Raw genomic sequence first — 24,981 nt, forward strand, 5'->3', positions numbered from 1 at the left:
ACCAATGATTAGAATGAATAATCATTAGTGTAAAATAGGAAGAAAAGGTTCAAAGGGGTAGGGGTAGTTGGAGGGGCAGGGGAAAGGAAAGAAGGGAAAGGAAAAATGATGAGAAATGGAAAAAATGGAAATAAAGTCTTTGTAAATAGGGAAGGGTGGAGGGCGTGAAGGGAGGGCTAGGAATGGGGAAAAAATAAGAACCAAGATGCATTATATAAAGGTACAATTCCCAATGAGAAATGTAATTGTGTTGTATACCTACAATGTACCAATAAAAGAATTTAATACAAAAAAAATTAAAAATAAAAATAAATAAATAAATAAAACTAATACCTAAATTGTTTCATGTAGTCAGCATAGATAGATTTTCCAGGGGTATTTTTTGATCCACTGTGATAGTGTCTGCTTTGTAATTCATTAGCAATATGGTTTTAACATGCTTATTCATTTAAGTTGGACCTAAGCCCATCCTGGAGCTGTTTACTAGTACCCCCATTGCTGTGTTGTGTTTCCTGTTTGTCTTCTGTTAGCTTAAAACTTGTTTTCACTGCCACTGTTTTTGGCCACATCATTGATGCAGGGATGGAACAAGTCAAACCTCGGCCAGAGTTGGAAATATGGTTTTATTGGAATTTGTGTTTAGCAATCAGCGTTATCTGCTTTCATGTTTCAGGGGCAGAGTTCACGTGCAGTGGACACCTTGTAGTTTGGAAGGGTGGATCAATCTTCTGTCTGATTTCTCATGGGAAAAGCTTGCCAAGTTTTGTTCAAAGTTCTACAGGCCTCCATGCAGAAGTCCTCAAAACCATTCTTACTTATTCCCAGTATTCTGCCCCAATCCCAAGTTTCTGTCTCTCCAGTGGGAAGCATGCTGCTCCCATCCAGGCTACAGCAGGGCTGCGTCACGAGTGGAAGCTTCATGCCTGCAATGCTCCAATGCGTGTGTTAGGGCTATGACTTGATGTCCTCCCAAAGCCTCATGCAGGCATAGGTGGAGCTTTGCTTGGAACTGATTCCTGGTGCAATTCTAGGCTTCAGGGCACTGACTGAGAGTGGGAGCACTACCCTCCCTAAGTAATCTGCATTAGATGAAAGGGGTGGAAAGGCTCTGTTTAGAGCTCCTCCCCCTTCCCTTTTTGCTTTTGCTGTCTTCCAAGGCCTAGACTGTTGCCCCTCTCTTAACCTGCCATGGAGCCAGCCAATTACAGGCTGAAACCTCTATGAACAGTAAGCCAAATAAACCTTTCTCCCTTTAACTTTGGGTGTTGGGTATATTGTCTTAGCAATAAAAGAAAAATAACTAACAAAATTTTGTATCAGAGAAGTAGGGTTGTTGCTGAGACATTACCATGTCATGTGGCTCTGTTAAGAAAAATATAAAATAATATAGAATAACTGCCTGCCTTGTTCTGCTTCTGTAACTTGCTTCACTTGCTTGTTTTGTTTCTCAGAATATTGTTTCCACTTCTCAGAATAGCAATACCAGATGCTTCTCCATTAACCACAAGTTTGTGGGCAGGAGATAACCAACTGCCTGCAAATTGCCTAACCACAATCCCACCCAAGTAAGGCCAGATGTCCGCACCAAGATAACAGTCACCATGCCTCATGAGCAAAAGTACACATAGACCCTAAGCTTTCTGTAAATCACATGACTAGACCTAGTTTAAAGTATTAATGTAAGCCTCCAATGTGACCTGGTGTCAGTCCTTGAAGGCACGTTCCTGTGGGGCTGGCCTGCTAGCAAATACATTTTGTTGTTTTACCCCTGCTCCTCAGTCTCCTGTGAGTTTCTTGGTTACTCCCAGCAAAATCCACAACAGCTCAAGAGCCTTTGAAACTAGCTTGTGGTAAGCAGAAGAGTTAGGAAAGGTTAAGAGATGCTGGCTGAAAAAGTACAGCTGGAATGCCTTAGAGTGTTCTGTATGGGAGGTTCTGGTCAGAGCTCAGAAGACCTGAAAGCTGATTTAGACCAGGCTAGGGAGATTTCTGCCCGGAAGGAGGACTGCATTGGCTGCTGGACTCCAGACAATGTGTGTTATGGCTTGGCAGAAAGTTTGTCTGCATTTTGCACATGTCAAGAGATTTTGCCTGAGACTGAGATTAAGAGTGGCAGACTAGTCTGCCTCAAAAGCTCAAGGTCCTGAGTTCGATCCCTGGTACAAAAAAAAAAAAAAGAGTAGCAGAGTAATTAATCTTCCAGAAGATATTTCAGGGCAGTCTGTTGTGCCCAGATTGTGAAGTCCCAGAGACCACCAGGAGGCCGTTTCCGATGTAAGCACACAAGGGTCATTTATTCAAGCTTAAGCAGGGACTCTCAACTGTCACCGACACAGCGGATCGAGATTGAGAGCCCTGAGTCCCTAACTAGCAGGGTTTTTATTGAGAATACAACAAGCTTTGGTTATTAGTAGCCAGGTGATTGGTTAATACTCAATACATATGAAGTGTAGGGTTTTGGTTGGCTAGGCTTTGGGGGTCGAAGGGGATTACGTATTGGTTTTTGTGAGGGAGAAAAGGGGCAAAGATTAACGGCCAGTTGTTACATACTGATCGTTAGCAGACCCACTAATGGCCACATCTATCTTGTGTGGACAGTCAGCTCATTAACTGCTTATCCTACAGATAGTGTGCCTGGAACGCTCTCTCCCCGGGTACACAGGTGGTTGGGTAATAAACTCAGGAATTTCAAGTGGTGAATTCCTAGTTTAAGCACAAATTTGAGAGAACAAAGGAGACAGCTCCAAAATGGAGTCATTTTGGTCCCACAAGTCTAATGTTGAGGCCATGGCATGGTTGCTGTTGGGGGTTTTTAGTGAGATTTATGTTGAGAATCAAAAGCAAAGAACCCAATAGAATGATTTTAAATGTTTTGAGGGCCAGGGATATAGCTTAGGGGGCCATTGCCTGCCTGGGAAATATGAGGCCCTGAGTTCAATTCCCAGTTCCAAAAAAACATTTTGAGTTTGGCCAGAAAAGAAGCTTCAGTAAAATTGCTGCCTGCAAAGTCCATATAGAACAAAGGAGATCTTGACTGCAGAGATAAAAACAAATAGAAAGATGGCCTGAGGGCATCACAGGAAGCAGCAGAACTCCACCCTTTGCAGCCTCCTAGTTGCAAAAGTGAAACAATTTGCTTTGACAAGAAAGCCCCGGAGCACTATGTTCCAGAAGGTCACAGCCTAGGGAATTTGTTCTGTGAGATTGGATTCAGAGAGCTCAGCTATCCAGGCACTCGGCCCCTACAGCCCAGAGAAAGGGAAGCCCAGCTACTGCTCCAGCTGGCAGCCAACCTTGGCATCACTTGTGTGGGACTGGTTTTAGTTGCACACAGAGTGGAAGAGTTGTGGGGTCAGGAAGGCTTCCACCCACATATCAGAAGAGGGCCCAGGAGGCCAGGCAGCGCCCCTGAGAGGGCCATGTGTGCAGCTGTAAGTGTGAAGCCAAAGGTTCAGTGGGAATCCCAGAGGTTTGGAGAAGCCAGAAACATGGCTCATTGAAGAAAACTGCACAGAGGAAGTGGAGCAGACCCAGGAGAGAAGCCTTGGGAGCTACAACCATCTCCAGTGTGCTAGGGGCAAAGCTACAGAAGCCCTTCGGAGTTCACAACTTGCCACACCTTGCCGGGGATGCTGGAAGTGGAACTGTGGGATTTAATGTTTGCCCTGCTGGACTTTGGACTTGCTTTGGTCCCCTTCCTTTCTGTCCCCTGTTGTGCCCAGATTACGAAGTCCCAAAGACCACCAGGAGGCCGTTTCTGATGTAAGCACATGAGGGTCGTTTATTCAAGCTTAAGCAGGGACTCTCGATTGTCTCCGACACAGCGGATCGAGATTGAGAGCCTCGAGTTCCAAATTAGCGGGGTTTTTATAGAGGTTACAGCAAGGTTTGGAGATTCTCCACTTAGCAGTTACATGATTGGTTAACATTTAGCAAGCATGAAGCGTACTTTTTTGATTGGCTGAACTCATCAGGGGTAAGGGGGGATTATGTATAGGTTTTACAAAAGAAAAGAAGGACAAAGGTTAGTGGGCAACTGTCACGTATTGATGGTCAGCAGACACGGTGACTGATGGTCACGACCAGTCAGCACTGACAGTCAGCACATTGACAGATGGTTCCTACAGATAGTGGGCCCAGGATGTTCGTTTGGGTAAACAGATGGCTGAGTAATTAACTTAGGAACTTTGGTTTGTTACAGATTGTATCTTTTGTTCCAGAGCAAACACATTTTAACCATTAATTTGAGAGGCTAGGGGAATGGTGGATTTTAGCAAAATGGAGTCGCTTTGGTCTCACAAGAGGAGCTAGGGAATAGAGTGGCCCTGAGGAAGCTGGGCTGTTCCTGAGGCTCCTGCTGGCTGTCGGGGAGGGAGGCAGGCGAGTCTTAGCCTGGGGGAGGTGACTGGGTTCCATCTCAGCCCTCCTGCTGGCTCGGGCTGGGAGCCCAAGAAGAGCCTGTGTGGACCCCAGTAGGGGGACATCCTCACCAGACCCCAGTCCTCCTGCAACATTATGTCCTTCTTGCTCCGGATGCACAGGAGCCAAGGGGTTATGTGATTGCAAAACAAAACCTTTAAAAACCAAACAAAAAACCATTAGCCAAGGTAAGCATTGCATTCCAGTGCACCAGTCAGGCTGTGCCTTTTGGAGGGGCTGCTTATTCTCCGAACCTCCCACAGCTGCTCTGGGACCGGGTCTCCAGGGGGGCCCAGACCAGACCACCGAGTCCATCCCCAGGTCACAGTGCCCTCCTCCATTGCCTGTGCTGTGACTGTATTTCCCTGGACCACAGGGAAGCTTCCTACACCCAGTAGGAGACAGATGTGCTGACAGAGGGGAGATGCTAGGAAGGGTGGGCAACACCGAGGTCCCCTCCTGGAAGCTAGTGGGACCCAGGTTGGGGCTCTGGTGGTGGCAGCTCAGGACAATCCAGGACAGAGAAGTTGGGGAAGGAAAAGAAATAGCAATTCCTGGAATGGATGGAAGGTCAAAGTTATGGGACCTAGAGAAAGCCCGTGAATGACCCCTTCATGTGTGAAACAGCCACTCCAGCAAGCCCCGTCACTTTGCAAATGTAGGGACAGTGTGGTCATCACTGGCCATCCTGTTAAATCCATGCCAACTCAAGTCCAAAGTCTGGCCCTTTTCTGCTTGTGCGAACTTTACAGAAATTCACCTGCAAAGCTGAAGGCAGCCTGCAGGGAGAAGGGGGCAGATGGGAGCTGCCATTTAATTAATTCTCAGGTTGGATTAGGGACAACTGGGCAGCCTGGTCCTGGCCCCCTGGGGACCCTCCTGAGGTCCTCAGGGCCCTTTGTTGGGTTCCCATGCCCGTGTGACCTGCTCCTGGATGGTCATGAGGACAGCAGTGCATGTGCTGGGCTGTAGGATGCTGTGTGCTACATAGGCCTGTGAGGACCCTGTTTTCTTCTCTGGTGACAAAGGGCACAAGGAGATGAAATGCAGGGGATCTGCGGAAATCCCCTGGCTTGGGACCTTGCCAGGTCTCTGGAAAGCAACATCTCCCTTCCAGAAAAGGCTGGCCTCCTTCTAGGGTGCATTCAGGATTTGGGTAACAAAAATGGAGACCAAGGAGAAATTTACACACTTCTCTTACAAACACTTAGGGCAGAGGCCCAGGATTGTATCTGTGTTCCAACACTTGGGTACTTTTTCCTTTTTGATAGGAGACTTGACATTACACCCTTGTTTCCCACCCCTTTGTGACAGATGAAGACAGAGTGGTGGCAGTGGGGTCACCCACGCCTGGCATCCACAGAACACCTGAGTGCACATCCAGGCAGTGCAGACTAACCACAACTCAGATGGGGGAGCATCTTCCTAGTGACAAACCCCCGCTGTTCAGCGACAAAATCTGACTGGTTTATTAGAATCCAAGACTCCATGCCATGTCCAATTCAGCAAGAAGACCTCTCATCTGGGCAAGTGGGGCCTGAGAGGTGGCCTGTGGAGGTGGGAGTGACAGTACAGGTCTACAGGCTGTCTGGGAAGGGGGATCCATCGGGGGCAGCATTCTAGAAGGGGACCTGGCACTCAGGGCTGTGGGGTGGTGGCACTGGGAGCAGTAGTCCATGGAGAGGCTGTCCTGGCTGGGCTGAAGGCAGACCTGGGGAGCCAAGGGGCCCTGGGCACAGAGCGCTCTCAGGTGGTCGAAGTTGGTACAGCTGCCCTGGTGGGAAGAGCAGAGAGAGAGGAGATGGCTGAGCGCCCCTGGAACTGGGCCAGAGGATGCAAGCACCTGGCTGGAGGGTGGGCCTGGATGAGGCACCTTCCCTGGTGCTGCCCTCCAGCCTCCACTGCCTCCAGGCTCAGTCCAGGCATCTGACAGCAGGCAGGCTGGGGGCTGAGCAGTGGATCTGAAAGGGGTGTAGGTCTGCATCCCTGGAACAGGTGGCTCTGTGCCCTACCTGGTAGAAGGGACTTTGAGGCTATAGTTAAGGACTTGCAGATGTGCTCAGTGGCCTGGTGGACACTGTACATTCCCAAGGGTAACATGGGGGCAGCAGAAGAGGACAGGAGGAGGAGAGTATGCCTGGAGATGGAAGCCAGGAGACTTTGCAAGCAGGTGCTGCTCTGCAGGATTTGGAGAAGGAGGAGGGGGTCCTATTCCTGCAATGTCAGGCCTCTAAAAGCTGGAGAGGGCAAGAATACAGATGTACCCAGAGTAGCCCCGGGACAGCTTGATTTCTGCCAAGCAAATCCCTTTCCAACATCCAAATGCCTCAGAGGGTTGGGATAGATGCAGAGGATGAGGCCTTTGTGTCTCTGGGGTGGGACCTGGCCTGGGTTCTGTGCTGTGTGCCAGCCAGGCTGCACCTGGAACCACAGCCAGGCCCACTGAAGCCTGGGGATCTCTTTACTCCAACAAAGGAGGTTCATGGGTGGGGGTGACTGTGGGCCCCACCCACTCCACTCTGGCCCCTCAGCCAGGCACAGGTCCTCCAGGTAGCCCTGGGGACAGAGACTGAGTCTTCTTCCCATGTTGGTGTCTCTGCTAGTTCCTCATGCCCAGGGGATCAGGAAGAACCCCACCCTAAGAGCCAATCAGGGCCTCTTAGGAAAGCCCTGAGTGCTCCTCACTCTAGGTAAGCTCAAGGGCTGGGGTCCATGCCTGGCACAAACCTCCTAAGCCACTCAACCTCAGGGGAATGGCTTTCCTGTCTCTAAATTGGGGCAGCCATTCCAAATGCTGACCTGTAATCCTGTGTTCATTCCCCTCTTAACAACAACAAACTGGTTTTGTCAGGAGAAGCAAAGTACTCCTCTGTGACATGACATTGCTCATTTTCTCCTGCTGAGCAAGATGATCACTGGTATAAATTCTGGCAAATGGAACAGAAACAGGAATTTCTGGGTCATGCTCTGCAGAAAGCTCCCTGTGCCCTGTTCTTCCTTCTTTCTCCTTGGAATCTAGATATGCTGATGGGAGCCCTGCAACCATTTTGTTAAAATGAAAGCAATTTGAGAGTCTGGTCTACCAGACCTGCTTTGTTAGCTTCCCTGAGGTTGTCCTCTTGGGGATTTAGCATGGCTACTGTCTTCCCAAGAAAGCCTCCCCCATAATTTCCTTCTCGTTTGTACTCTGAACACACTGCACAGCAAAAGGCAGAGACAGTGTCATCTCTATGCTCCATTGGCCTAGGCAGGAAAGTTCCCAGATTACACCACAAGGAAGGCCCAGAATGGTGTGGGAATGAGAAACATCCTCACTGTGCCTGTGACAGAGCTGTGACCATTCCAATATGAGGGCTCTTAGGGTCTCCTTGGGCTCCAGGCCCGCAGGCTCAAAAAAGCCACAAAAGCCCGCAGGCCACAAAAGCCCAGAGCACCTGGGCAGAGTCACCTTCTGCAACACTGAGTTAGGGAGATTCCCTTTCCTCTCTCTCTCTCTCTCTCTCTCTCTCTCTCTCTCTCTCTCTCTCACACACACACACACACACACACGGCCCTCATTCTCTCCACAAGACCTTCCCCTTCCCAGCCCCAGCTCCAAGCCAAGCCCACAGCAAGAGTCACCAGCACATCCACAGGCCTACCCCTAAGGGACAGTGCTGTCCTCTGTCCACCTCTCCTCAGGCTCAGGACAGGCTCGGCAGGACCTCCACCCACCCTGTCCTTCCACAGACAGCTCTGCTGCTCAACGTGCTCCTGGGTCCTGTGCTTACCCAGTTCAGGGAGTGAGGCCAGTGTAGCCTCAAGCAGGCCTGGGCATTGCCCACCCTCCTCCCAGGGATGTCTGTGCACAGGGCTGGGCATAGGGCCCAGCCCCAGGAGCCCCAGGCCACAGGAAGGGCATGGTGGGGACTGGGCCTGAGCAGGGCAGCTGTGGACTTGGGGTTGACCAGCACATGGACCCGGGGCTGAGCCAATGAGGACAGGGGGAGGAGGTAGCCAGGCCCAGGTCCAAGCCCCATTCTATATGTCCTGTGCTTTGTGACCGAGTCACACAAACTCTGTGGGCTTCTGCTCCCAGTGTAAACTGGGAAAAAATAGCAGCTACTGTACAGTTGCTGGATGATCAAACAGGGACACGGGGACAGTCCTTAGCAAGCAAGCCTCAGGGAAAAGCAGTGCTCACCAAGAGGGCCCCAGAGTCCTGCTCACCTGGTCACTGGATGGAGACCGTGTCAGTGACACCTGGTGAGAGCTGCGGTAACTGAAGTTGCGCAAGATCAAGGTGCCCTGAAAAGTAGATGAGGTCACGAGGAAGAGCACAGCAGGGACACAGCCTCCTGCAGGTCGGGATCGGGATCGAAGCTGCAGGCAGCTCTGTCCCCACAACAGTGCTGAGACCGAGCTCCAGGTGCCCAGGGAAGGCCGGGGGGCCTGGGTGTCTGCAGTGTCACTGTGAGACTCAGAGAGTTTGGAATTTGGCTAAAAGGGGGTTTGGGGCAGCAAGGAAGCCCAGAGCTGGTGACAGAGATCAAAGCTGGGAGCCCCGGGTGTGAGCTGGAAGCAGAGGGCATCAAAGGGAACCAAGGTGGGCACAGGGCCAAGTAAGAGCACAAGGAGCGGTAGGGGGCTGGGTTTGGGGCACACAGGATAGGCCAGGGGAGGCCCATACCCTGAAACCAGGACAGAGAAAAGGAAGACAGACAGGGCGACAGATGGCCCAGTCCAGGGCAAAAGCCCCTGGCCATAGTGCTGGACCTCTGGGTCCTGCGGGTGGGTGAGGATGGCCCCACAGCCAGAACCTGCCACAGGCAGTGGTGTTCTTGCTTCTGCAGAGCAAGTGTTGGCTTCTTAGTGTCCCCAGCGAGGTAGGGGAGAGGGCTGGATCCTCAAAAGGGCTGTGGGGACAGAGAGGCAAGAAGCTCCCAGAAGCCACAGATCCTGGGGCTGGGACAGGTTGGAGTGGGGTGGGAGGGTGAGCCCCACTGGGTGCTGCCCTTGCTGGCCAAGGTGGGGGGTCTGGAGCTGTCCTTTGGCACCACAGGATCCCCACACAGTCCACACAACCACGTCCCCTCCCAGGTCTCCAGAGCTCCTGTTCCCCAGAGCCCTGGACCCTCACCTCCAGGCCCCTGTTCACATACACATCACAGCATGCACAGCAGCACACGATAATGGTGGGGCACATGGTGACAGGTGGTGGGGCAGGTGCTGGGGGCAGTGGTGGAGGTGGAGGTGCAGGTGGAGGAGGCAGGGTCTCCTCCTCTTCTTCTGATTCCTAGAAGTGAAAAAGACCTGTATGCAGCCTCTGGGCAACAGGAACATGGGATCCTTGACCTGGCACCTGCACATGGGGTCCACTAAGGTTTCAGGGTGACACAAAGAAACAAAAAGCAGCACCCACAGTGAGGGGAGGGCTCTTCGTGGAAGAACAGCCAAACTCCCCTGCTTCTCAAGTCCAGCTCTGCCCGAACTGCCCACAATCCCAGGGTAGGACCTTGGTCTCCCAAGGCTGCCCTGGCTGGCAGAAGCCTGGCAGGGGACTGTGCAGGGATCAGGGCACTGGCAGGTGACTGTCTCCTCCCCCTAGGCCTGGCTTTTAAAAATGTCACCTCCTCAAGCCACAGAGCAGCCAGCACAGATCCCAGGCAGCACCCTCTTTCCCCGCACCCCTAGCCAGGTCCCCTGACCCAGCCACTCAGCACTTCTGGTTCCACGCAGCTGAACCCCAGGCTGCCCCCACCCTGACCCTGTGCTCCCCTGAGGACAGCTCAGCCCTCAGAAGCCCTTGACCCTCAGCCCTGCATCCACAAGGCTGCACCCCGCCCAACCCTGGCCCTGTAGGAGACGGGATCCAAAGGAGAATCCAAAGGAGCCCAGTGCTGCCAGGGAGGACACAGGACCAGTGCTCCTTTCCCAAAGTCCTGAGCACTTAGATCCCAGAGACACCTTTGGGGTCACATAGCCCATCAGGGCAGTAGGAACAGCAACTGCTGAAGCAGGTCCCCAAGGTGCTCTGTCTGTGACAAAGGCCAGGACCAGAAGGTGCTAGGGCCTGGAGGGTGGTGTCCGGGGAAATCATTATTCCCGCTCCTTATTTGACTTCTGTCTTTTCTCCTTTGCCCAGAGGGGTGAGAGACCCTAGCACAGGCTGCATGGTGCCCCTTTGGAAGGACAGCACAGTCCTGGGTGTGTGAAGATGTCAGGACCCAGACCTCCACTTACTGTTTCAGGCTCTGGGGGAGGTGGTGGCAGCTGCTTTGGCTGGAATGGAAAACAGACATAACAGGGACTGCTGGGGTGGGTGGGCTCTGCCTGGACCATGAGCCGAGCTGACCCTGGTCTGAAGCACAGGCACGACATGGCCTTGGGGTGTGCATCAGGCACCCTGTCTCTGTGCCACTGTGCCCAGAAGCCCACCTGACCCACCCCTCCCTCTATGGTGGGCCAAGGCACTGTCACCCCCCAACCCACCCTGCACCACAGCGCACTCTGGCCTCTTCCTCCCTCTGGGAACCTGGCTGTCCCCAGCCCTCCCTGCTGACCCTTGCCAGGTGTCCCCTGCTTCCTCTGTCCTGGGCAGAGCCAGGCACCTGTTCCGGGCTGGACATCAGCCCCTTCAGGCCTGCTCTCTACTCCTTCCTCCAGCTCTGGACGCCTCCTTCCACCCAGCTGCCCAGCTGCTCCACCTCCTCTGCATCCCTGGCTCTGCTGTGCCCAGGCCCTGGCCACACCCAGGCACTGGTGACATTTCACCCTTGTGCCCTAGCAGAGGCTGCTCTGAGCTCCCCATGGGTGGATGGCGGCCGCTCCGTCCTCTTCCGCCCAGCCCAGCTCAGGCCTCACAGTCTGCTCTGTGATGGGGTGGTGTGTACAGTGTGAAGACGTGCAGGTCCCAGGTTCCATGGGATTCACAGCACAGCCCCCCCAGTCAGTCCTCCCTGGTCAGCTCCACCCTGCATCTGAGCCATCAGTGCTCCAAGGGAACCCTGTCCCTTCCCCACACAGGCTCCTGGGTACATAACCTCCTGGGGCCTGCAGAGGTCCAGTGAGGGATCCTGGGGTGACCTCTCTCCTGAGCAAGAGGCCAGAGGAGCCTGTCTAGGACTAGGGTGTGACCCTGAGTCACCGGATGACCTTAGAGCAGATGGAGATGGTCCATGGCTGGATCATAGGCTGCCATATGTCCCTGTCCCTTGGCAGGAGGGTGTGTGCCTGACCTCAGGGTACACTTACCTTGCGGCAGCTCAGCTGGTGGAGACAACCAAAAAACAGCACCGCCAACAGCAGGAATAACCCAAGGGGTACCAAGAAGAACTGCTTATTGCTCGAGTTCACCTCTTCAGGGAGTGGGGGAATGGAAGGAACAGGAGGACTCTCAGCAGGTGGTGGTGGTGGTGGCAGAGGTGGAGGTGGTGGAGGTGGAGGACTCATGGTCTGTGGGTACAGAGGTCCATGCCAGCTCAGCCAGGGACAGGACAGACAGCAAGGCCTCAGGTCCCACAGGGCCTGTTCCTGAGTGTCTGCCATGCAGGTTTCCAACCACCCACACCCTCCTTTGAAATTTGTGTGGCATGAAGGACACTGTGGGGCAGGGGCCAGCCCTGGTTCCCAGGCTGCAGGGCCCACCGCCACCCTGGTCAGGGCTCTGCACTCAGCCCAGACAAGGAGGCCCAGGAGCCCCTGTGTGACGCCAGCCTCACTGCCCACCTCAGGGCCAGCACAGCTCGTCCTGAGGACACAGAGAGCTACAGGTGCCACATTGGGGAGGCTGGGCTGCTGGGGACCCTGAGGAGGACAGGAAACCTGGGTTCCCCCAGGCCTCGATGCCCACCTCCTGGCTCTGTGTCCTGAGTTCACCTCGTTCTCTCTGAGCCTCAGTGGGCCCCTGGGCACAGAGGTGGGAGCCCCCTCCTGCCCAGGCACTCAGGTGTCAGAGGGTTTGGGGAGCCCAGCTCAGGCCCTGTGCATGTGGGTGAAAGGAAAGGCTGTCCCTGGTTGTCACAATGAAGGTGCACAGGCTGCCTGCCTGTCCTCCCCTGAGTCACACACTGGGTCAGGAAAAGCTGCAGAGGGCACAGGGCTGAGAGCACAGAGGGGATGGTGCTGGCCATGGGCTGGCAGAGCTCAGGTCTGCTCTTGCATTCTCTCCTAGTCATGTGCACAGCTGTGTGGGGTTGCCCATGTGGAGGGGCCAGAGCCCTAGAACCCTGGACAATCTACAAGCAAGAGCCTCTGGTCTCCCCAAGTGGTCCAGGAGAAGCCCAGGATGGCCCAGGATCTCTCTGCCCAGCTGCTCTCTGGGCTGTGCAGCACACTCCTCCTCGACCTCCCCAGAAGCACATGTGTCCAGTGCAGGGCTCTTCACCCCCTGGGAGGTGCTCCAGCCAGTTCCCCAAACCCCTAGTACTCACACAGTCCATGCTGGTAAACATGAGGTCATTGGCCCGGTAATTGCTCCCACTGTCCAGGCTGACTTGCATGAAGACCTCTCTGATATAGAGAAAGGACAGATGCTGGGATACACCTGATAGCTATCAATCAGGCCCTTGGCCAGAGCAGAGCCCCCAGCTCTGCTCAGGACAATGACTCTGAAAGTCACACATTCAGGGTGACCAGAGGGAAGTCACATGGGTCATGAGAGCTGGTTCCCCAAGTCACCGTGAAGTCAGCCTCAGCAAGGGCTGCAGCTCAGGCAGTGAGTGGCCCTCAGGGCGGATGGTGCCATCCTGACCATGGCTGAGGGACCAGGGAGGTCTGAACAGCATCACTGTCACACTTCTATCACATGCTGTGTGGTCCTAGCCAGGAAAAGCGACCCGGAGGAAAGGCAGCCATGTCTGGCCCAGCCTCTCCTGCATCTGCCCTCAGCAGTGCCTGGGCTTCTGTGCTTCCCTGGGCACCTTGAAGGTCACCCACAAGGGCAGGTGGGGAGGGCGCCTCAGCCCAGATCAGGCCGACCTGTGCTGCCTGGCATGGGGACACCCACATTCACAACAGGAGATGGTGGTGGCAAACAGAGGCCACACTGTCCCCGCCCCAAGGACCCAGAACCATGGCCTTTACCATCCAGGCTGATCTATCCTCGGCCCAGGACACGTTATGGAATCTTCTTTCACACCGGTGGCATTTTTATCTAAAAAGCAATGGCACCCAGGTGTCTGTGCACCTGTCCTTCCCCCGTGCCCTCCACCTGCCCTGGGCCAGCAGAACCAACACTGAGCCTGTTTGATAGGGGGAGGCAGAAAAGACTCTGAGCTCCCAGGCTCAGCCTCGGGGACAAAGGGGACAGAGAGGAAACACTGCGAAGTGAGCAGCCCAAAAGGCAGGCGCATGGTGCTGGGGGGTCCAGGCCACCTGTACCGCCTTTGGGAGATGCAGTTGCTCTTTGAGAGACAGTGAAATATCGGCACTGAAATGGTGCCAGCCCTGGAACTGGATCACAATGCTCTGTGGTGCAGGTGGTAGGAACCCAGAGGACATGGGTAGGCACCCCAGAGAGCAGGAACCAGGCTTCAAGTTCCATGCAAGTCTCGTTCCCCTTGCAGGCACGGGCCTGGTCTGTCAAGTCAGCTCTGCCTGAGCAGCAGGTTTCAGCTGAGCCCAACCAGAGCAGCAGCAGCTGGGAGTGATGCATGGGAGCAGAGGCTGGGCTGTGTGAGTGGCAGGTGTCAAGGCCTGTGGCAGGAACTGAGGGGCTTGTGAAGGAGGGAAGGATGGGAGCCCAGTGGTGGGTGTCAAGTGGAGGACTGGGTTTTGCTCCTGGTGCAGTGAATCTTTGTGGGTGCGCAGATCCTGGGCACTGGGTGGATGGCAGTATTGTGGGACTAGCTGGGGGACTGGGTGTGAGAGGACCAAGGGTGACCCTGGGATTTGACCATAGGGACCAGGTGGGGCCATCACTGAGCTGGGGCAGCCTGTGGAGGGAATGGGGGTGTTTGGTGATTTCTCCTCTGTTTCTGTCCCTCCCTCCCTCCTTTCCTTCTTTCCTTCCTTCCCTTTTTCCTTCCTCTCCTCATCTTTCTTTCTCTGTTTCTATAAGAGTTTGGAAACTCAGAAGAGTTTCCTAATGTTCGGCCATGGAACTCGAGGGTGGAGCAACCACGAGAGAGGACGCCCTGCCAGCTCCACAGCGCCCTGCCCAGCACAGGGCCATGCTCCAGGGACACTGAGAAGAGAGGGCTCCTGGGTAGCGAGACTAGGTTTAGAGTGAAAAGTTAACTTTTATAAAAACAGGCTTGTTGTTTGTTGAGAAATAGCCCGTGGTTTTACAGGGCCGGCGGGTGGGGTCTGCACTGCACACTGCACTGTAGAGCACACACTCTCAGGAAGTTAGACTTTTTAGGGTATATTTGAAAGTGCTAACAGTACTTCACTTTGAGCTTGTTGTTAAGGGTACATTTTTATTCTTTGTCTTTTCTATATTTCCCTGTTTTGTACTGTATATCACTTGTTTAATTAAAAAATAGTTAACTTTAATTAATAATTTATAATTTTTAAATTATAAAACCATACGATGCCAAATCTAAAATGCTCTTATGATTAAAATTTTATTTTATTTACAAAGTAATTTCTATTGTGTTTTCCTACTTCTTTAGGTTGATGCTAATGCCCACAAAATGATTCTTTTCCACGTGGGCCTACTCCATGATCATACTAACCATGGGTTGTTGAACCACTTGATGCCCTCATTGATAATGACCATGAGACTAAGTGGTAGAGTGGTCAGTGTTATGGTGTAGATCTAGAATGTCCCCCAAAGTATCATCTGCTCACTGGTGGGGCTTTTGGAAGGTGTTTGGATCATGAGGACACATAACTCATCAGTGGATTCATCCATTGGTGAGTTTGTAGGTAAATGTGCTGTTAGGAGGTAGGACCTAGTTGGAAGAGGTGTGCCACTGGGGGCGTGCATTTGGAAGGCATATCTCCCTCCCTTGATCCTCCCTTCTCTCTGCTTTCTGGCTGCCATGAGGTGAGCAGCTTTCCTCCCCCCATAGTCTTCCACCATGATGCTTTTTCTTTAAGCCAGCCAACCATGGACTGAAACCCCTGAACTGTGAGCCAAATTAAACCTCTCTTAACTTTAAGTTGTGGGTGTCAGATATTGTGCCCCAGCAGTGGGAAAACTGACTAATTTAGCTGGGATTACCCTGCAAAGATCCCTCCACTTACGTGACACAGACACCACAGTGTGAGAATGTGAAAGGTCCAGATATACCCTGTCCACTTAGGTTGGGACTGTTATGGCTTGTGTTTACATGTCCCTCCGAAGCCTCATTTGAATGAGGTAGACCTTTTTTGGAGTGGCTGGATCTAGAGTATGTGACACTGGAATTGGTTCATGGTGCAATGCTAGGCTCAAAGGCACTAGAATTAAGAGTGTGAGTGCTACCTTCCCTAAGTAGTCTGGATAAAATGGAAGGGACAGGAAGATGCTGTTAAAGTCCCTTACTGCTTTTGCTTCCATGTAGGCACAAAGAGGTGTTTCTCAGGGCCAGGGATTTAGCTCAGTGGTTTTGCTGCCTGCTGTGCAAAGGCAAGGACCTGAGTTCGATCCCAGGTACCAAAAAGAAAAAAAGAGAAAAAGAGGTGTTTCTCCTCTGCAACGCCCCTCTGCCATGTGTCACTCTGCCTTGGAGCCAGCCGATTATGGACTGAAACCCCTAAAAGCTGTGAGCTAAAGAAACCCTTTCCTCTTTAACTTTGGGTGTCAGGTATTTTGTCTCAGCAATGAGAGAAAACTAAGACAGGGGCCCTCCGTCAGGGTGAGCAGAGAACCTAGCACAGCCTGATTGATGGGAGAAGTTTTCAAACCAAGACTAAGAGATTACACTGAATACTTTGGTTGCCATCAACCAAGCATCTCATGACAAAGGTGGAAACCATAAAGCATGTGGAAATACTGTTTGTTCCATTTGTTTTCTTTACTTTGCATTTTCTATAATGGCACCCCAGTGTTTTTGAGAGCAAAATGAAATTAGACATCAAGAAAATCCTTGCCACATCAGACTACCATGGATGGTCGCTTCTAGCCCCACCACCCACCAACTTCACTATAGCTATCAGGAGCCGCAGGATGGCAGCATGGGTCTCCTGACCTACTCTGGTCCTGACCCCTGCAGGACAGAAAACCAGTGACCTCCAGGTGGTACCCCAAGGGGTCTTCCTTGAGGAGCATCTGAACCTCTTCCCTGGGGGTGGGCTACACCCCACCTTCCCCATGATCTCATTGAGCAGAAGACTCCATCTGGGCCCTCATTTCCTGGGTTCTCTTTCCAGTTCCCCCACAGCCCTGTGAGGCCATTTTCCTGGGCCTGGTTCTCCATCCAAAACCAGGGCTACTGCGAGGCTGTTTGGAGGCTCCAAGGAGAGCCTGTAGGTGGGGCACTTAGCAGAGTACCTAGGATAGAAGTGCTAAATAACCCTCACTTTGGCAGGAGAAAGCCAGTTCAGATCCAAGCCACTTGGCAGACACTGAAGTCAATGGAAACCACACAGCCTTGCCCTGTTGGAATTGTGGCTGTGATAGCCACATTCAGAGGAAGGAGGTGAGGTAGACCAGAGCCATCCCCAGAGGGAGGAGTCTCCTGGGTTTCCCCAATGGCCCTGGAATAATATGACATGAACATAATACATTTAGATCAAGTCAATGACCCCGGGGTTAAGTAGAGAACAGAGGTCACAGAAAGTCCAACTGTGCCTAGGCCTTTGTGGGATGACCACACTACCTCAGCTGCAATGGAAGCCTAGTGGGACTGAGGGCACTCCCAGTCACAGAGGAACACTGACACCCAAGCATGGCCAAATAATAGGAGGTTGACAAAAAAAAATCATTTTGGTATACATGTGATGCAACCACCATCTGGGCTCCGTTTTGGTGAGAAATGGCACCTCAGTAGGAAATACCCATGTAGTCAGATTGAGCCCTACCCTGAATTCCAGGGCATCCTCTCAACCCAAGGTAAGCACAACACTTGGGGGGTTCCCTGAGAAGCTGGCCAGGCTCAGAGTGCAGATGCTGCTGCCCAATCCACCAGCAGGGTCAGGGGTTGGGTCTTCAACTTGCAAGAGAGGAAGCTGGGGATGGGGTAGGAAAGATGCTGCCCTGAGGACACCCCGGCCCCAAACCCAACCTTTCAGAGGGAAGAAGCCTGCTCCACCATGCTCATGTAAGGCTGGGGATTTACAACCTCCCCACTTTGCAGACCAAAGGAAAGGTGAGTGCCCCCAGCAGGGTCCTTGCTCCCACTTGTCCACCCTGCAGTCTCCTCCAGGAGCAGTCAGCAAGGGCTGGGGGCTCAGCTGCAGGAGAGAAGGGTAGAGCTGTGTAGGATGTAAAAGACATTCAGTGACTCCTTACCGATGACATTGCTGTCATTGAACTGGAATCTGCAAATGACTTTGTCTGGATCTACATCTTGAAAGCCTCATCCATAGACCATCATGTCATAGGGTTCTGCAAAGACACATCCCAATGCATGAGTGAGGGGCACTGGGCTCTGTGGTTACTCTCAGCCCAGTGCTCACAGCAGTCACCGTCAGGGCACTCCCACGGCCCCAAAGAGGCAGCAGGTGTGTTTGAACATCTGTGCATCCCTCAGGCCAGAGGTGCATCTGCTGTCACCAAGGATCCATGTGGATATTGTGGACCAGTCTTACACATATGGGAGCCCCCCTCCCACCATCCCCAACCACAGCACCATGAGAGACACCCAACTTCCAGGGGCCACCTCAGCTGAGGACTCCCACCTGAATTCCCATGGTTCCCACTGGAGAACCCAGGAGCAGGGCCAGGCTGGGGGCACTGAAGGTGCCTGTTTCCCCAAGAGGGGGACTCATGGGGGTCGACACCTCCTTCCACACCCCAGCCTGTTCCTGACCCAGAAGGAACACAGCCCACTGCCCTGTGGACCCACAAGCCCCTCCCTCCACTAATGTGGCCCTCCCTGCCCCTCAGGCCAAGCCACAAGGGACAAGAGAGGGCAGCTGGGTGGCCCCATAGCACCCAGGCTGGGTTCCTGTAGGTCTTCCAGTTGCAGTTCCCTGCTCCTTGGCCTGACAGCATCTCTTGGCCCAGGCCTGGCTCCTTCCTGTCCCCATGGCCCTGGAGTGGCCCCAGGTCACCCAGCCCAGGACCCTGGGCTGCAACAGCCCTGTCCCTCAGCCCCTGCGCTTGGACTGGCTCTCCATGCCGGCCTGAGCACCCAGCCCATTCTGTGTCACCTGGGCCCGGCTCCTGCCTCAGCCTCTCCCCCAAGTCCCTGTCACTCTGTATGGCAGCTCTGCTCAGGATGCCTAGCAGTGTAGCAGGTCAGCAGCAGAGCTGGTGTCTGGAGGCACCTGTCACCTCAGCTCTGTGGCTGGGAGGAAGCAGTGACAGCTCCTGTCCTCACCTGGGGTTTCTCTGGCTGCCCAGAAGTCAGGGCCTGTGTGTCAGGGACTCATCAGGAATGTGCAGAGGCCTGGTGGACTGCACAGCTGAGCTGCTTCACACCAGAAGCAGGAGAGACCTCAGGGTAGGGTCCCTGACCCAGCTCCACCCAGCACTGCAGCCCTTACTCTGCCCAGCATCAGAGGGGCTCGGGTGCAGAGCCGAGGTCCAGGGTGGAGAGGTCAGGACCAGGTGCCATCCTCAGCTCCTGCCCACCCTCATGCTATGCCATCACACTCCCTGTCCCCCAGTGTCCCCACAGTGCTATTTCTATCCATCAAAAGCCACACTGCAGCCCAGGTGTTTGACACCTTAGCCTTCCCCTGGGCCATGGGTGGCAGAGTTCAGAAGTGAGCAAAGTTCTGTCTTCCCACAGCCTGCAGCCATGGCACCTCCCACAAGGATCATGGAAGCCAGGACCCAGCAGCTGCAGCAGCCAAGGTGTCACCTGTCAGCCTGACCCTCTCTGTCTCCTCCACCTAGGTGTTAGAAGCCAACCACATGAGGACCATGCAAACGCATACAGAGCCCATGACAGAGAGGTGGCCTCCCCACTTTGCCATTTAGGAGCATCCTCAGTGCACCAAAGCAGGGACTTGGGCTGGACTGGGGCCATCCTTGGCACTTCCAGCCCTGGGGACAGGTGCTGCTATTTTCCCACAGAGGTGGGGTGGAACAAATGGCTTTTCCTGTGGATGTTGGGTCAGGCATGGGGGTTTCCTCTCTGCCTCCCACAGTGCTGTATGCTGTAAGCAACACTTTTGCTTCGTCCCAGGAGGTAACTGCCTTTTGTCTGTCCCCATTTGAAGATGTGGAAATGGTTTATATTTCTAGTGCTAGATCTGCTCATCCCTTCCAGGCTGAACCCTGGCTGCCATGTCTGTTTTGGCCTGTTTAAAAGTTCCTCTATTCCACTGACCATGTTTCCTTCAGCATTTTTAGCATACAACTTTTCTGTTTTCATTATTTTGCTCTTTGTTGTGACATAAGTAAGCACTAATTGTACTTATACACACACCAACCCCACAGCATCCCCACCACCACACAATGACATAGGCACCCAGTGTATAATCACAATGCTACATAATCAGCCACACACACACACACATACACACGCACAGCTCCATAAACCCCACACATACTCCATGCATGCACAAGTATACCCAAATACTTAGCAATATATGCTAAGCATATACTATATACTTAGCATGTATTGCACACTCAATCAAAACACATTCACGTAGTCACCACACAAAATTGTCACCCACCACACATGCAGGACACACAGTACAAAACATAGGCATGCATCATGCTCCTCCTTGTACCACACATGATCCAAACACAACACACAACACACCGTCACCAAGGCTGTACCCGTCACACACACACCACAAGCCAACCCGGCACACCTCCCTGCCTGGAGTGATGGCAGTGATCTCCTACCTCCTGCACACACAGTGTCTTCTTCCAAGGATGAAATGCCAGCACATGTCTTGGAGGCCAGCTGGGACAGAAGGAAGGAAGCAGCAAGAGGGTGAGCATCTGGCACCAGTCAGTCGCAGCCCACTCACCAGTCACACACAAGCCACTCACCGGTTCTACAACTTCCTGCAACCCCTTGAACCCAAGCTTCACCTCCAACAAGCCTTCCTCCTCATCTGAGAGTCCTAGTAACTGCAGAGAGAGAAGCTGGCTTGGCCCCCAGGCAGGGTCTCAGGAAGCACCAGGGCCCCTGACTCGACACAGCATCTTGCCCTTGGCCCTTGGGAACAATGGAGAGTCAGAGGGCCTCAGGTCATCTCAGCAGAGTTACCTGATTTTTGTCAACTGAACCTACACCCACAGTGTAAACAGATGCCCCCATCCTCCGAGCCTTGTCAGCCTAAGAGAAAGGAAGGATTAAGCTGAAAGGGCCAAAATACACAAAATGGAACAAACTGCAGACAGGCAGACTCACTTCCACCTTTGCCTCCTGGTACAGGTGTTGTCCACCGTTCTGATCATCACAGAGATGATCGTGCTGGGAACCTGGACACCTGCAGGACACAAAGGAGGGGCCCGCTGAACATGGTACAGGAGCAACCAGCAGAGGCCCAGGGTACAGTAGGCCATCAGGGCCCAGCACTGCCCAAGACAGTTGGGTCAGGTGCTCCCCTACACCTCAGGCTCCTGGCACAGGAAGCAGCAGCCCCTCCTGCAGAGCAGCCCAGAGAGGGGTGGAACTGGTGCCTGCTTCCAGCACAGCCTGCAGGCTTCTGCTTGGGACAGCAGCCCAGCTGCTCAGGACTCCCAGGCAGGGTCCTGGACAGGGGACCCCATTCTTCCCCAGTGCTGTCCCCTCCACTCCCGCACAGAGCTGCCAACCCACAGTGCAGCTGTTTGCATGGTGGGAGATGCAGGTCCAGGAGCAAGTGGGCCACGGGGGAAAGGGATGGAAAGGGGGAGGAAGGTCTGGCCCTGGGGACAGAGTGGGCGCCTCATGCTGGTCCTCAGGCAGCTTGGGATCTGGGCTTTCTCCTTTTGCACATAGGGCCCAGTGAAAGTCCAGCAGCTCAGAGTGACCAAGCTCCCTACATGGATCCGCAGGACCTCATGTCCTGTGAGAACCCTGCTGGGGTGGGTGCTCTGCCCACTGCACAGGGCTGGGATGGGATAGGGGAGCAATGGGCTCTTCACACAGAGCTCTCTGGAGGGTGGCTGGCTCCGTGCAGCCACCCCCAGTGGGAAGGCAGGGACTCACCTCCAGAGTTGGCTCTTTCAATTTGTAAATTTGCCTGCAAGGAAATTAAGATTCGTTGGAGAGAGGAGTGAGATGATGCAGAACAGTAGGAACTGAGAGGAAGCACTGACCCTTATGGTTTTGCCATCCCCACCTTTTGAAATGCTTTCTCCAGGTTCTGAAAACCTGCAGGGATACTGTACTTCAGTCTGTCCAGACCCCTCTGAATTTCTTCTCTGAAAAAAAGATGGAAAAGAAGATGACATGAGGAAAGTTGACCCCAAGCTGTTCCTACAGCCTTGTCCGCTGACCCTGTAGAAGGGGGATGTGAGCAATTTGCCCTTTCACCCAGCTCTGTGCTGGGTCATTGCCAGGTTTGTGCCCTTTTCTGTCCCCATCCTGCTGAGACCTCTGGCAGGTGGGGTGGCCGAGAGGAGGTCCCACATCAATGCCTGGCTTTCGGGCTCCCCACCCTCAGGGACTTCCAGGTGGGGTGGGACCTGGGGACATGCAGCTTGAGTCCAGGGCTCCAGGGGGACCCACATGCCTAATGCTGATCAGAAGCCCAGGACAACCTGCCTGAGGCCTGCTCTCCAGCAGGGAAGGCTGAGTCACACAGATCACCAGCTCAGCCCGCCCTGTGCTGCTCCCACTGCACAGACCCGATCTGCCCCTCCTTAGCCACCAAAGGAAGGAGCCAGGCTGCTTCATGAGCAGTGAGGCCCGAGGACCTCATGCTCCTGACCCTGAAAGCCTGAGGTGGAGACATGGACACAGGCTGCTGAGCTTGCTGAGCTCTATGCCCAGGCTGCTGGCCCCAGGCTGTCAGGAGCTGTGAGGGAGACAGAGTTGACTGGGGCAGGCAGCACTCTCTCCAGGGGCAGCACTGGGACAGGAAGAGAGGCTGGGCTCTGGCTGATTGGCTGTGACAGGGCTGAGCCCGCACAGCAAGGCCACCTAGAGTGAAGACCCTGAGGGCGGCTTCCTCCTGGGGCAGAGACACTGCTGTGGGCCAAGCTCTGAGGGCCCTTGACCCTTCCCTGCCTGAGCTTCCCTAGGAGGAGATACAGCCAGCCCTGCCCAGGGGAGGCCCAGCCAGGTCCTGCCCAAGCCAGCCCTGCTCTGTGCCCAACCACTGCCCCTCTCAGCTCCTCCACCCCTCATGCCCACGGAGGTCTCCCCCAACCCCCAGCACAACATACACCAGCGTATACCACACCTCTCCTTTGCCCACTGAGCCAGCCCCTCCCTGCTTCTCCTCACAGCTATACCCAGCCACGCCATGTGCATGGGGCCTGGAGCCCCCACCCTTCCACCCTGGGGTCTGGCCTGTCCTGCTTCATTCTGCCCCTGGCTTCTCTCTAGACCCTCCCCATACCAGCTCCCCTACATTTCCAGGCAGCCCTCCTCCTTTCCTCTGAGCTCCTCCTCTCTGAAGGGGTCCTTGGCATTGTATGCAAGGTGACCGTTCACTCCCAGACCCCGGACAGTCAGCTCCTCCCCAGCACCCCTACTTGGAGTTTGCTGGCCTCTGGGCACTGGTGGGACACCTTCTCCCCACCCCCCCATGCTTGTTCCTTAGGCCTCGTCGTGGCACCCAGACCAGCCAGGACTCCACAGCCCCAGGGGCATGCCCCATCTGGGACCCACCTGAGGACCCCACTGTCCTGCTCAATGTTCCCAGCTCCTCCCCTGGTCCCCGCCACACTGGCCCAGGGAAGACTGTGACCTGTCTTAGGAGGCTCCAGTCTGTCCACGGTACCTGTGGGACCCACAGACCTGCTCTACCAGGCTTCTTGTATGCTGAGCTTGTCACAGATAGCCCCTCCTGGGCCTGCCTATAGACTCTTAGGGACAGGAAGCCAGTCTGAGGTCAATGGTAACACTGAAGTGTCTCCACCTAGCCCACCCTGTGCCCCAGGGAGTGCCTTCTGGCCATCTCAGTGAAGCAGTCTGCCCCTGTGGTCTGAAAACCAGGCTTGCACTGGGATTTGAGTCAGCAGCTATGTTATGGCCTGTACCTAGGTGTTCCCCCAAAGCCTCATAGCTCACAGTTGGGACTGTGAGGAGGTGGCTGGATCATGGGTGTGTGACACTGGGATTAAGTATGTCTGGTACTGGATTACCCACTGATGGGTTTAGCAGAATTCTGGAGGTGGCTGAATGGATTTGCAGAAAACAGAAGCCCCACCCTGTGTGTGAGCGGCACCAACCACTAGGCTCATACCTTGGATGTAATCAAAAGGGAACAGGAGGCTGCTGCTTCACCGCTTCCAGTCTGCCATAGACTGTTTCTCCCCTGTGATGTCCCTTTGCTACGTGACCCTGCCTTGGAACCAGCCAACTAGTGACTGACACCTCCATAAACTGTAAGCTAAAATAAACTTTTGTTCCTTTAAATTTTGAGTGTTGAGTATTTTGTCTCAGCAAAGCAGAAGTAACCAAGACAACCTACCTGTCAGAGGTGAGCAGCAAGATGTTGCCCTTACAGGAATAGGTGATGAAGGACATGTGCAGATTTGGACTGGGAGGAAGCAGGGCCATGAGAAGTCACATATGCACAACATGCTGTCACCCAGGCATCAGGGAGAGGTTGGGCCAAATGACTCCCTCCCAACGCCTTTGCTTTCACTTTGGGGCACACCTCGAGATGCTGAGGAATTGAACAAATATAGGACGATTCTGAAGCCTACGGCAATGAATGGTCCCAAGGAGGGGAGAACATCAGGATGGCTCCAGGCCCCACCCCGGTGCTCCAACACCCACCAAACACACACATGTATATGAACTAAACAGGGAAGATGACATCCACACTCCTCATGGGGCCTCCCCCCACCTGGCCTGTCTTCTACAATCACCTCCTTTCTATCCTAACCCCATCCCTCTTTCCCTCCATTTCCTCCTCCCTCCTTCCAGCTCAGAAAATCCCACTCCCTCACAATGCCTCCCCTTCCTGCCACTGACCAATTGCCCTTGGCCCAGGACCTCTGACCCTCGGCAAAGTGGCTGCAGCCTTCCTGGCTGAGCTGACCACTGCTCCTGCTCTTCTTCCTGGCTCTGTTCACCCAGGTTTTTTCCTGGAGCACTATATCACTCCCCTGCCTGTGAATCTTCCATGGCTCCTTGTGACATAGAGGAAGAATTCAAGGCCCTCCTTGGCCTGGAACAATAAATCCTTGTGACATTGGCCCCAAGCAACTTGTGAGGATTTGTCTCCAGCCCTCCCCTGAGTTACCCACACTCCTCAGCCTAAACAGACCCCCCACTAGAGGGCACCCTGAGGGTTACTGTAACCCTGACTTTTCTCCAGCCTTCAAGGTCAAGTTTACTTCCCATCTCCTCTGGGAAGCTGCCCAGGACCACTTCCCTCTAGGAATCCTTGCTGTCCCCTCTAAACTTCCTGGCACACTCT

The 24,981-nt window shown here is 53.9% G+C and overlaps 1 protein-coding gene across 6 annotated transcripts; it reads right to left on the reverse strand.

Annotated features, from left to right (window-relative positions):
* Positions 1-5,339: 5,339 nt before the first annotated feature.
* On the reverse strand, positions 5,340-24,470 carry LOC147820517 (uncharacterized). Of its 6 annotated transcripts, XM_087204147.1 has the most exons (15): positions 24,025-24,470; positions 21,724-21,805; positions 21,591-21,624; positions 20,808-20,886; positions 20,664-20,732; positions 20,444-20,524; positions 20,294-20,354; positions 18,813-19,329; positions 17,780-17,875; positions 12,831-12,909; positions 11,653-11,853; positions 10,642-10,680; positions 9,539-9,694; positions 8,629-8,706; positions 5,340-6,193 (listed from the first exon to the last, which is right to left on the reverse strand). In XM_087204147.1, the coding sequence occupies exons 10-15, from the start codon at positions 12,897-12,899 to the stop codon at positions 5,891-5,893; spliced, it is 846 nt and encodes a 281-aa protein (XP_087060273.1). In that variant the 5' UTR covers positions 12,900-12,909; positions 17,780-17,875; positions 18,813-19,329; positions 20,294-20,354; positions 20,444-20,524; positions 20,664-20,732; positions 20,808-20,886; positions 21,591-21,624; positions 21,724-21,805; positions 24,025-24,470; the 3' UTR covers positions 5,340-5,890. The 6 variants fall into 6 exon arrangements, with proteins under 6 accessions (XP_087060273.1, XP_087060274.1, XP_087060270.1 ...); XM_087204148.1 differs by lacking the exon at positions 20,664-20,732 and having other exon boundaries at positions 20,444-20,612; XM_087204144.1 differs by lacking the exon at positions 18,813-19,329.
* Positions 24,471-24,981: the final 511 nt, after the last annotated feature.

The sequence above is a fragment of the Heterocephalus glaber genome, unplaced genomic scaffold, assembly GCF_053883595.1.
Source record: "Heterocephalus glaber isolate CG9 unplaced genomic scaffold, H.glaber_assembly_v1.0 deba00001864, whole genome shotgun sequence".
NCBI lineage: Eukaryota > Metazoa > Chordata > Mammalia > Rodentia > Bathyergidae > Heterocephalus > Heterocephalus glaber.

What these genes read in the sequence shown, in the direction of transcription:
- LOC147820517 (XM_087204143.1), bottom strand. Translation starts at nt 11,946, where the DNA reads ATGGCAGACACTCAGGAACAGGCCCTGTGGGACCTGAGGCCTTGCTGT. An exon ending in ACCAGCTGAGCTGCCGCAAG is followed by an intron (nt 10,681 to 11,652) that starts GTAAGTGTACCC and finishes TTTCCATTCCAG; the next exon opens with CCAAAGCAGCTGCCACCACC. An exon ending in CTCCCCCAGAGCCTGAAACA is followed by an intron (nt 9,695 to 10,641) that starts GTAAGTGGAGGT and finishes TTTCACTTCTAG; the next exon opens with GAATCAGAAGAAGAGGAGGA.